Consider the following 13,387-nt stretch of genomic DNA (forward strand, 5'->3'; position numbering starts at 1 on the left):
CTCCCAGCATGGCATTCAAGCTCTGATAATGGACAGACTGCCTCCTCAAATGGGTCCCTGATCCCCAGGCAGCCTGACTGGGAGACACCTCACAGTAGAGGCCAACAAACACCTCATACAGGTAGGTGCCCCTCTGGGACAAAGCTTCCAGAGGAAGGATCTGGCAGCACTATTTGCTGTTTTGCAGCCTCTGCTCGTGATACCCAGGCAAACAGGGTCTGGAGTGGGCCTCCAGCAAACTCCAACAGACCTGCAGCTGAGAGTCCTGTCTGTTAGAAGGAAAACTAACAAACAGAAACGAATAACATCAACAACAACAAAAAGGACATCCACACCAAAACCCCATATGTAGGTCACCAACATCAAAGACCAAAGGTAGATAAAACCACAAAGATGGGGAGAAGCCAGAGAAGAAAGGCTGAAAATTCCAAAAACCAGAACACCTCTTCTCCTCCAAAGGAGCACAACTCCTTGGCAGCAATGGAACAAAACTGGATGGAGAATGAGTTTGACAAGTTGACAGAAGTAGGCTTCAGAAGGATGGTAATAACAATCTTCTCCAAGCTAAAGGAGCATGTTCTAACCAGTCGCAAGGAAGCTAAAGACCTTCGAGAAAGGTTAGACGAATGGCTAACTAGAATAACCAGTGTAGAGAAGAGCTTAAATGACCAGGTGGAGCTGAAAACCAGTTAGAGAACTTCGTGAAGCATACATGAGCTTCAGTAGCCAATTTGATCAAGTGGAAGAAAGGATATCAGTGACTGAAGATCAAATTAATGAAATAAAGTGAGAACACAAGATTAGAGAAAAAAGACAGAAGAGAAATGAACAAAGCCTCCAAGAAATATGGGACTATGTGAAAAGACCAAATCTATGTTTGATTGGTGTACCTGAAAGTGATGGGGAGAATGGAACCAAGTTAAAAAACACTCTTCAAGATATTATCCAGGAGAACTTCCCGACCTAGCAAGGCAGGCCAACATTCAAATTCAGGAAATACAGAGAACACCACAAAGATACTCCTTGAGAAGAGCAACCCCAAGACACATAATCATCAGATTCACCAAGGTTGAAATGAAGGAAAAAATGTTAAGGGCAGCCAGAGAGAAAGGTCAGGTTCCCCACAAAGGGAACTCATCAGACTAACAGCAGATCTCTTGGCAGAAACCCTATGAGCCAGAAGACAGTGGAGGCCAATATTCAACATTCTTAAAAAAAAAAATTCCAACCTATAATTTCCTACCCAGCCAAACTAACCTTCATAAAAGAAGGAGAAATAAAATCCTTTACAGACAAGCAAATGCTGAGAGATTTTTGTCACCACCAGCCCTGCCTTACAAGAGTCCCTGAAGGAAGCACTAAACATGGAAAGGAACAACCCGTACCAGCTACTGCAAACACATGCCAAATTGTAAAGACCATCAACGCTATGAAGAAACTGCATCAATTAATAAGGAAAACAACCAGCTAATATCATAATGACAGGATCAAACTCAAACATAACACTATTAACCTTAAATGTAAATGGGAGAAATGCCCCAGTTAAAAGACACAGACTGGCAAATTGGATAAAAAGTCAAGACCCGTTGTGTGCTGTATTCAGACAACCCACCTCACATGCAAAGACATACATAGGCTCAAAATAAAGGTATGGAGGAAGATCTACCAAGCAAATGGAAACCAAAAAAAAAAAAAAAAAAAAAAATGCAGGGGTTGCAATCCTGGTCTCTGAAAAAACAGACTTTAAACTGACAAAGATCAAAAGACACAAAGAAGGGATTTATAATGGTGACGGGATCAATTCAACAAGAAAAGCTAAATATCCTAAATAAGTATGCACCCAAATACAGGAGCACCCAGATTCATAAAGCAAGTTCTTAGAGACCTACAAAGAGACTTAGACTCCCCACACAATAATAATGGGAGATTTTAACACTCCACTGTTGATATTGACAGACCAACAAAACAGAACATTAACAAGGATATTCAGGACTTGAACTCAGCTCTGGACCAAGAAGACCTAATAAACATCTACAGAACTCTCCACCCCAAATCAATAGAACATACTTGTCAGCACCACATCACACTTATTCTAAAATTGACCACATAATTGGAAGTAATACACTCCTCAGCAAATGTAAAAGAACAGAAATCACAACAAGCTGTCTCTCAGACCACAGTGAAATCAAATTACAACTCACGATTAAGAAAGTGACTCAATTGCACAACTATATGGAAACTGAACAACCTGCTCCTGAATGACTACTGGGTAAATAAGGAAGTGAAGGCAGAAATAAAGATGTTCTCTGAAATCAATGAGAACAAAGATACAACATACCAGAATCTCTGGGACACATTTAAAGCAGTGTGTAGAGGGAAATTTGTAGCACTAAATGCCCACTCGAGAGAGCAGGAGAGATCTAAAATCGACACAGTAACATCACAATTAACAGAACTAGAGAAGCAAGAGTAAACAAATTCAAAAGCTAGCAGGAGACAAGAAATAACTAAGATCAGAGCAGAACGGAAGGCGATAGAGACACAACAAACCCTTCAAAAAATCAATGAATCAAGGAGCTGTTTTTTTGAAAAGATCAACAAAATACATAGACCGCTAGCAAGACTAATAAAGAAAAAAGAGAGAAGAATCAAATAGATGCGATAAATAATGATGAAAAGGATATCACCACTGGTCCTGCAGAAATGCAGATTACCACCAGAGAATACTATAAACACCTCTATGCAAATAAACGAGAAAATCCAGAAGAAATGGATAAATTCCTGGACCCATACCCCCTCATAAGACTAAACAGGGAAGAAGTTGAATCTCTGAATAGACCAATAACAGGTTCTGAAATTGAGGCAATAATTCATAGGCTACCAACCAAAAGAAGTCCAGGACCAGATGAATTCACAGCCGAATTCTACCAGAGGTACAAAGAGGAGCTGTTATCATTCCTTCTGAAACTATTCTGAACAACAGAAAAAGAGGGAATCCTCCCTAACTCATTTTATGAGGCCAGTGTCTCCTGATACCAAAGCCTGGCAGAGGCATAACAAAAAAGGGAATTTTAGTCCAATATCCCTGATGAACATCGATGCAAAAATCCTCAATAAAATACTGGCAAATCAAATCCAGCAAAACATCAAAAAGCTTATCCACCAGGATCAACTCAGTGTCATCCCTGGGATGCAAGGCTGGTTCAACATACCAAATCAATAAAGGTAATCCATCATATAAACAGAACCAATGACAAAAACCACATAATTTTCTCAACAGATGCAGAAAAGGCCTTTGACAAAATTCAACAGCCTTTCATTCTAAAAACTCTCAATAAACTAGGTATCGATGAAACATATCTCAAAATAGTAAGAGCTATTTATGACAAACCCACAGCCAATATTATACTGAATGGGCAAAAACTGGAAGCATTCCCTTTGAAAACTGGCACAAGACAAGGATGCCCTCTCTCACCACTCCTATTCAACACAGTGTTGGAAGTTCTGAATAGGGCAATCAGGCAAGAGAAAGAAATAAAGGATATTCAATTAGGAAAATTAGATGACATGATTGTATATTTAGAAAACCCCATCATCTCAGCCCCAAAACTCCTTAAGCTGATAAGCAACTTCAGGAAAGTCTCAAGATACAAAATCAATGTGCAAAAATCACAAACATTCCTATACACAAACAATAGACAAACAGAGAGCCAAATCATGAGTGAACTCCCATTCACAATTACTACAAAGAGAAGAAAATATCTAGGAATCCAACTTACAAGGGAAGTGAAGGACCTCTTCAAGGAGAACTACAAACCACTGCTTAACGAAATAAAGAGGACACAAACAAACGGAAGAACATTCCATGCTCATGGATAGGAAGACACCATATCATGAAAATGGCCATACTGCCCAAGGTAATTTATAGTTTCAATGCTATGCCAATTAAGCTACCACTGACTTTCCTGACAGAATTGGAAAAAGCTACTTTAAAGTTCATATGAAACCAAAAAAGAGCCCACATAGCCAAGACAATCCTAAGCAAAAACAACAAAACTGGAGGCATCACGCTACCTGACTTCAAACTATACTTCAAGGATACAGTAACCAGAACAGCATGGTACAGGTACCAACACAGATATATATACCAATGGAACATAGCAGAGGCCTCAGAAATAACACCACGCATCTACCACCACCTGATGTTTGACAAACCTGACACACACAAGCAATGGGGAAAAGATTTCCTATTTAATAAATGGTGTTGGTGAAACTGCCTAGCCATATGCAGAAAATTGAAACTGGACCCCTTCCTTACACCTTATACAAAAATTAACTCAAGATGGATTAAAGACTTAAGTGTAACACCTAGGACCATAAAAATCCTAGAAGAAAACCTAGGCAATACCATTCAGGACATAGGCATGGGCAAAGACTTCATGAATATAACACCAAAAGCAATGACAACAAAAACTAAAATTGACTAATGGGATCTGATTAAACTAAAGAGCTTCTACACAGTGAAAGAAACTATCATCAGAGGGAACAGGCAACCTATAGAATGGGAGAAAATTTTTGCAATCTATTCATCTGACAAAGGGCTAATATCCAGAATTTACAAAGAACTTAAACAAATTTACAAGAAAAAAAGCAAACAACCCCATCAAAAAATGGGCAAAGGATATGAACAGACACTTCTCAAAAGAAGACTTTTATGCAGCCAACAGACATGTGAAAAAATGCTCATCATCACTGGTCATTAGAGAAATGCAAATCAAAACCACAATGAGAAAGCATCTCATGCCAGTTATTATGGTGATCATTAAAAAGTCAGGAAACAACAGATGCTGGACAGGTTGTGGAAAAATAGGAACACTTTTACACTGTTGGTGGGAGTGTAAATTAGTTCAACCATTGCGGAAAACAGCGTGGCGATTCCTCAAGTATCTAGAACTAGAAATACCATTTGACCCAGCAATCCCATTACCAGGAATATACCCAAAGCATTATAAAATATTCTACAATAAAGACACATGCACACGTATGTTTATTGCGGAACTATTCACAATAGCAAAGACTTGGAACCAACCCAAATGTCCATCAGTGACAGACTGGATAAAGAAAATGTGGCATGTATACACCATGGAATACTATGCAGCCATAAAAAAGGATGAGTTCATGTCCTTTGCGGGGACATGGATTAAGCTGGAAACCATCATTCTCAGCAAACTATCACAAGATCAGAAAACCAAACACCGCATGTTCTCACTCATAAGTGGGAGTTGAATGATGAGAACACATGGACACAGGGGAACTTCACACATTGGGGCCTGTTGTTGGGTGGGGAGCTAGGGGAGGGATAACATTAGGAGAAATACCTAATGTGGGTGAAGGGTTGATGGGTGCAGCAAATCACCATGGCACGTATATACCTATGTAACAAAACTACACATTCTATGCATGTAACCCAGAACTTAAAGTATAATTTAAAAAATAAAAATAAAAAATAAAATCACAGTCCATCAGCCTGCCAGGGAACACAGTGATTAAGAATATTCAGCATTTCTTCAAATTCAGCAGAAAGGTATAGACAAAGAAATGCTTATATACCCTTCTATTAAAAAGTCTTGACTTAAATTTAATAACAAAACAGAATGAAATTTCCACACTTGCAGAGAAAATTACAAAAACAACAACAGCAGAGCATAAGTGATTTGCCAATCTGTTTCTCTATTGTCTCTCACCCTTCATTCAAAAGCACTTTAAATCCAAAGTGTAAATGAAAGGGTTTTGCTTTTTAATTGAAAGTGAATCGATGTGGGAAGGAGATGATGCCATGCACTTATGAGCACGTATTAGAAGTATTTGAGAGAATGCATGTAATAAAAGGGCACCTAAGGAAGAAAAAAAGAAGAGGGAAATAGGCAGACACTGGACAGAGCGTGATGCTGTGAGTCCCTGGGCCACCAAAGTCTGGAGAAAAGTGGTAACCACAATGCTCCCAGCCTAGTTCAGACTGTAGAACTCGACACCTGGTGACACATGGGATCCTTGGTAGGACAAGCTTTGAAAAGTTTTACAATAGCGAGTGTGAATGTTGTCAGAAGCAAAATGATGGTGTGTGTGTGTGTGTGTGTGTGTGTTTTTAAAAACCCTGACAAATAAATCAAAGAAGGCTATGAAGAGAGGATTCTCATGCTTGTATGCCTGATAACAAAACTATCACAAAAGACTTTGCAAAACTACAAGCTTGCACAAAGGCCATCCCAACATTAAACAAAAATATTTCTACAAGGGCACCTAATCAGCAACTGCCTGTTCAACCTTGGTATGGTGTCACCCTTGCTATTGATCTTTGTAGCGAAGGATAATTATTTCAAAACTGATATGAAATCCTCCTCATATTTTCCTTGGAGACTCTTTGTCTTGCTTTACTTCCGTGAGTTTGCACATAGTTTATAATGGCATGCAGATTCCCATTGCAATACTCTACTCCCAAGTAAATATCCTGTTCTTTCAGAGAACTCGCTTTGTAGTTAGGTTGACAAGAGCTTCATCCCAAGAGGCTTTGGGCTGAGACTGTCCTCTGTGCAGTGGGGTAACCTCATCATATGAGCAAGTCTATCCAATGGAAGTTTCCAGAATACTCACCCCCACACTTTTCCATACTTTTTATAACATTCCATATCAAACGTCCAAAAGCCCTGGGAGGAGAAACAAAATGATATTTGATTATTATTTTAAATGTACTTAACCCTGCCTCTAATTGAGATGAAAACAGTTGAATCCAAAGAAATCAGACTTGCTGGCAGTTACAGGAAGCTTATTTAGAGACATCAAAAAGGAAATAAGAGAAAACAGAGGAAGTATTTGAAATGGGAAACTTAAAATCACTCTTGAATTTTCTCCAAGTGTTGTGGATACTGAATGACTTATCCTTGTGTATAAATACTAAGTACCTCCTTGCCTTTCTGATGTCTTTTTGCTTTTTCATGTGTTGTCTCTAAAATCTCATGAATCCCTGAATGATCACCTCCAGGGGCATGTGGGGAAACTGAGGCTGAGGGAAAGTGAATGAGCATCAGAAGAGAATGCGCAGTCTTTCATCTCCTTGTTCGTCATCCTTTTCTTTTATTTCATGAGCTCACTCTAGAGTTCTAGCAGAATTAGAAAGTTACAGACACCAGGGACCTCTTTTAGTCTAGTAGATTTAGATAAATATGAGGCATGTTGTTGAATGAGAAATGAGTGAGTGACAGAATGACAAAGTGGACTTGCTTTCCAGTTTTCCAGCTTAACATGGAAGTTCTGAGAAAATGTCCCCTGTACACATCGTACACAGCCAATTACAACACTTGCTCAGAGTTTTCACTGAAACTTAAAAACAAATCTTCCTGTATCTACATTTCAGGGGTGACATTTTCACTGTGCAAACAAAGGTCCCAGGAATGTGTAACTTGGGGGTACGTCTACTAAAGAGCTGACCTGGAGAAGGTGGTGGGGAAATTATTTTTTTGCACAGGGAAAAAATATGAAATTCCTGGGTAGTAATTAGACAACAAAGCCCTCACCTGAGAGAATTAGAATCTGAGAAACAAGTCTCAGGTATGCAGGAAAGATGATGTAAGCCAGAGAGCTGACTGCTGCTGCTGGCCATGTGGACATGGGCTCCTAATTTTCCATCCAGGGCCCAGGCCCTGGGCAGAACATCAGACCAGGTTAGGCACAAAGGCTCGGCCAAAGTTCACGGTCCACATGGCACATAAGATATTCTATTCAGCAAAATTAAATATTTAATAATTTCATCAAATCATCCCCTTTCTAGTGATTTTGAATGTGATTCCATCTTCATGTAAAACAAAACCCCACACATTCATTTTGTGCTTAAATATCTGAGTTTCATAGACAACCACCATCTCATCTCAGTTATATCCACTCCTTGATCAGACCTACCCATAGGGTGCAGCCTTTGAAGGAAAAGAAGTAAAGCAGAACCCCTTTGTTCTGACCCTCAAAGCTGCAAAAGATGTCATGGGGAGTAAGAGCTGGGGTAGAGCCATGGAGATACCCTTGGGGAATTTAGCATTTTTTGGAGAGGATTGAAGCAGGTGCAAATGACCAGTGGTAAATACTTGGGCTCCCTAACAAACTGAGTTTCAAACCTGTCCAGAAGGAAGGGAAAAAAGGTTACTCAAGAGCTCTTGCTACAGAGAGGAAAGTTTGACTCTCATGTACACAGATTACAAGCCACAATCAGGAGGTCCTTTTCCTACTTTTAATACTAACTAAGTATGACTGTACCTGCCTGGGAACCTGCATGGAGCAAAAAGAAAATCTTCTTTATGGTGCTCACAAAGTCTGCACATCAAGTTCTCAACATCAGGTTGCTGATCTACCTGAGATTTGGGCTGCTCAACTGAAGCAAACCTGAGGTTCCTGAGAGTTAGCAAGAGAGTCCCGGCGTAAACCTTGCCATGCTCTGGGTGATGCCTACACACTGTTCTGAAAGTGTAAAACCTCAGACTTTCCTCCTGAGGAGAAGCATTTTCACTGATGGAACTAAGCTGCTCTTTGCAATCATGAGAAGCAAAAGACGAAGCTCAAAAACACTCACCTTACGGTAGGACAAAATATTTCCCAATAAAGGCAAAGGTGTGGGCCCTGGAATTCCAAGCTTCTTAAAAAGTCCATGTGAATGGGTTCCATATCTACAAAGTGAAACAGAAATCAGGTCTCAGGGATTGTGACTTTATAGATATAGGGGTTGATGAGTCACTGACAGAGGAACTGGAATGCTCAAGAGAAGGAGGTAACATTAAGGCAATAAATAATAACAGTAACTCTGATGGCAATAATTATATTTCTTCATCAGGTCCTTTCCCACCCCCACTGTGAGATCCCAAAAAGTCACAATTGATTAGCTAAAAGCAGCTGAAGCCTTCAAGGTCCCAATCCTGAAGCAAATACTTGAAAAATGTCCTCAAACGTGAGTGCTCCTGAAAGGTTCAGGCAGGAATTCTTCCAGGTCTCTTTATTCCCTTATGTCTGTTTAGTAAGTGGCCTCTTCCCAAATTTGGGGAGTCTCATCCTAGGTAGAAAGGGTGACTTTTCTTTTGTGTTCGGCCGTGATGATGAGATTTTGCATCACTGCATCCACTCAGTCACAGAGGGTCACTGAGAGCCTATGGTGACCCTGTCTTTAGAATTTGCCTAGAGGCTTTTATGCTTTCCCTTCCCTCAAAGTTCTGACCCTGTTTTAGGATCTGGCCCTTCTTAAACCGTAATTCACAGAGAGGTCTTGGAGGAGTCACAGAGTCCTTATTTCTACAGACTGACAACTGTGCTCAAGGCCTCCATTGGCCTCATAGAAATGTGAGCAGCTTTCAGCTACAACTCAGTCTCTGTGGTCAGATGATCTGGTTGATTTGACCTATTGGTAAAGATGATTGACTCATAGTTCCCTGAATGACAGTGTGCAGAAGAATCACAACTAAAGAACCAATTTCCAGGTCATTCCTCCTCTTGTGGAATCTAGCCTTCCAACTGGTGATATTTATCTGACAAGCACAGTGTCAGTGACATGGTCTGAATCTGTACCCCTACCCAAATCTCATGTTGAAGTGTAGTCCCCAGTGCTGGAGGTTGGGCCTGGTAGAAGGTGATTGGATCCTAGGGGCAGTTTCTCATGATTTCGCACCATCCTGCCTTGGGTGTTGTCCTCACGACAATGAGTTTTTATGAGATCTGGTGGTTTAAATGTGTGTGGCACCTCCTCCCCACTCTCTCTTGCTTCTGCTCCAGCCGTATAAAGATCTGCCTGCTTCTCCTTCACCTTCTGTCATGATTGTAAATTTCCTGAGGCCTCCCTAGAGGCAGAAGTCACTATGCTTCTTGTACAGCCTGCAGAACCATGAGACAATTAAATCTCTTTTCTTTATAAATACCCAGCCTCAGGTATTTCTTTATAGCAATGCAAGAAAGGACTAATACAGCCAGACATGCTCATTTTTCTCAAGGTGATCAATCACAAAGCAGTCAGTTTATTGCCTCTGCACATCAACTGTCTCTGTAGGAAAACCCGTTAATGCTGCTGCTCCCTATGGCAGGCCTGCTTGCAACTCATCTTTGATGGGTCATGTATGGACTCCCCCAACCAGGGGTTCTGGATGTCTGAAGACCTTCCCCGTCTGACGTAACTGAAGAGTGGAAACTGGAGGAAGAAGAAAAGCTGATGGAGGCCGGGTGTCGTGGCTCACGCCTGTAATCCCAGCACTTTGGGAGGCCGAGGTGGGCAGATCACAAGGTCTGGAGATTGAGACCATCCTGGCTAACATGGTGAAACCCCGTTTCTACTAAAAATACAAAAAATCAGCTGGGTGTGGTGGCGGGCGCCTGTAATCCCAGCTTCTTGGGAGGCTGAGACAGGAGAATGGCGTGAACCCGGGAGACGGAGCTTGCAGTGAGCCCAAATCGTGCCACTGCACTCCAGCCTAGGTGGCAGAGCAAGACTCTGCCTCAAAAAAGAAAAAGAAAAGCTGATGGAAGAGGTCACCATCCATCAATTCAACCATGAATCCGCTAGTCCCACAACGTTGACCCCAGAGAGACAAATTAGGAAAATGTGGCTGAAAAGCATAGTGTGTATAAATGGATCCGTATGCCCCATATGTGCTTTCAGCTGAAAGGCAGGGGCCTTCTAATGTCCACGTACCCTCCTGATGATAGCAAAAGATGTAGTATTCCACATAAGTAAACATAAAATGTTCCAGACAGTTGAATTAAGACCTTGCTTTCTCTTATTTAAAGGGTAGCCCTTAAGACAGTATAGATTCCAAACATTCTGTGCAAACCCAGTGACTCTGATGATATACGGTAAAATACAACTGAGAAATGGCATGGAGGCTTATGTTTGGAGGACCCAGCAGAGGCAGCATAGCCAGGCCCAATAGTGCATTTGGATCCTTGCCCCCAGAACAGTTAGTGGAAGTGTGTGCACCATCTGCCAAAACCAGGGTGGCCTTTGGTTTTCCCACTCCAGTTCCTTCCTTTGTTGTCACAGCCATGACAAATCAGTAACACTAATGTCTGCTTCTAAACTTTCTACAAGTTACATGGTCTCTCAGGCCAGGACAAATTATTGAGTTAATGTGTCAGCAGCACTGGCCCCCAAGGAAAGATCTAGGTGAATGTCTAGACTCACATGGTTCCATGTCAAGGCAGAGGCTACGCTGGGCAAACTGTTTAGTTTCTTTCCAGCTCCCTCTGTTTGGTAGAGTAATGCTGCTTTTGGTTCCAATGAAGAGGCTAACAGAAAAGCCAGTCATCTAGTGCACTTAATTGTGTTGGCCTAAGGAGGGCATGGTCTACACTACAGCTTCTGACTCCTGGGCTGTACCAGCATCATCTAAGGCTAAGGTATTGTCTGCCTGGCTGCCCGAATCTGTAGAGACAGCCCCACAACATGGCCGACCACACACAGATTGACACAGATGGTGCCCCTGTGTCCAGGCTTGAAGCAGATGAGATGCAAACATGTTTGAGTGACCTCCACTAGGGGGCCAGGACCCATGAATATCTCTTTGGAGTTCTACCCTGAAGGATGAGGAATATTTTCTCACTTCACCTTGATCCTACCTGGATGCTTTTGCTGTCATCACTGGCTCACAGTCTTGCTTACTCCCCTGCCCTGACAGTTTAAGATAACCTGCTAAGCAGGTTTATTTGAAATAGGGGTATTAAAGCAAACTGTTGGGAAGATATATTTTAAAAGACATATGCAATCTGGTCATAGAGTTACACATTTGTGCATTAGATTCATATTCCTGACATTATTCTGGAAAGGTGAGGTTATTTTACACACATTTATTGTAACAAATACTGAACTAACAGCCCTCATTTATCACCTAGGAGGAATATGCTGGAAATAGGCTATCTCCAAAAAAATCTGATTTTAAACAGAATGAATTTAAGCCATATCAATTTGTGTTAAAATGTCAGAAGATCGAAAATACGTTGCCACAACTCACTGAATTTCTAACGTTTCTGTGAAAGAATTAAAATGACGTCTATATTTTCTATTTTCCTGTCATCATGATTCCCAAATCTTGGTAAGTGTGAAATTGAGGTATAAGTGAAATGTGACAGGCAAGAAGCCTCACTACCCACAGTGGGGAGTGAATCTTCCCTCCACCTGCTCTAGGATGCCAGGATCCCACCCGTGAGAGGATTCATCCTCTTCTACTGCAGTGTAAAGGGGAAAATGTAAAACCCAAATTCTGGTTTAGTAAGGAGAAGTCAGGTTTCCATGGCCAAGTTTGGGATGAGATCCATCACTCTTTCCTTCCTTATCCTTCCTTGGGTCCAAACTATTGTCAGGTAGATCATCCTTAATCAATGCTGTCCCTAAACCCTTCTTGCCACTAAAGATGGACAGGGGAGATGCTTATTTATTCCTTTATACATCTGCATAAGATCTATAATAACCTCTATGTGTTTGTAGCATCCAACACTTAAGCTACTTCTCCTGGAACATCTTTTTTTTCTTTCTTTTTTTTTTTTTTTTTTTTTTTTTTTTGAGATAGAGTCTCACTCCGTCACCCAGGCTGAAGTGCAGTGGCATGATCTCAGCTCACTGCAACCTCCGCCTCCTGGGTTCAAGTGATTCTCCTGCCTCAGCCTCCCAAGTAGCTGGGAATATAGGCATGCACCATCACGCCCCAGCTAATTTTTGTATTGTTAGTAGAGACACGGTTTCACCATGTTAGACAGCCTGGTCTTGAACTCCTGACCTCAGGCATTCCACCTGCCTCAGCCTCCTGAAGTGCTCGGATTACAGGTGTGAGCCACCGCGCCCGGCCTGACCATCTTTTTTGATCTTCAAAACAGATAAGGGAAATAGAAGCCTGATTAGCACCCCAAGTCCAAGAAAACAGAGGTGAAGAACCTGGACAGTTACTCACAAATAGAGGAGCACCAGGGTGACAGCCAAGAGAAGCCAGGTTTCCACAGCCAAGTCTGGGATGAGATCCATCACTACTTTCCTTCCTTATCTCTCTCCTCTGAGTCTTCCTTTCAGTTGTGTGCTGCTGTTTGCTGGGCTGTGTGCGTGGAGCTTTCCTTCCCTGCACAGGAGTGAATCACTGAGGCTGCTGGATTGTTTATATGCTGGAGAAGGAGGCAGGGCTGGAGTGGCAGCCAGTAGCAGGGCCACCTGTGCTCCGCCTGCAGTTGGAAGAGGCTTCTCCACCTTGGCAGTTGGCAAAGAATCACACACACCCCTCACTGACCTCCTTTGAGTTCATATTCTATGAGGAATCATAAACAACTCAATCAATGTTACTGGGGAGTCCAAGGGTTCTGGGTCCTTATCAGAAACTCAGGTGGAGCC

General features: G+C 41.7%; 1 protein-coding gene across 1 annotated transcript in view; it reads right to left on the reverse strand.

Annotated features, from left to right (window-relative positions):
* CYP3A4 (cytochrome P450 family 3 subfamily A member 4) overlaps window positions 1-13,133 on the reverse strand; it is a 30,200-nt gene extending 17,067 nt beyond the window's left edge. Inside the window, exons 1-3 of the mRNA XM_045389498.3 lie at window positions 12,960-13,133; window positions 8,615-8,708; window positions 6,652-6,704 (exon numbers count right to left, since the gene is read on the reverse strand). Of these exons, the coding sequence (XP_045245433.2) occupies window positions 6,652-6,704; window positions 8,615-8,708; window positions 12,960-13,030 (218 nt within the window). The 5' untranslated portion in view covers window positions 13,031-13,133. The remainder of the gene's footprint in view (window positions 1-6,651; window positions 6,705-8,614; window positions 8,709-12,959) is intronic.
* Between the last annotated feature and the right edge of the window lie 254 nt (window positions 13,134-13,387).

Source organism: Macaca fascicularis, chromosome 3 (assembly GCF_037993035.2).
Source record: "Macaca fascicularis isolate 582-1 chromosome 3, T2T-MFA8v1.1".
Lineage (NCBI taxonomy): Eukaryota > Metazoa > Chordata > Mammalia > Primates > Cercopithecidae > Macaca > Macaca fascicularis.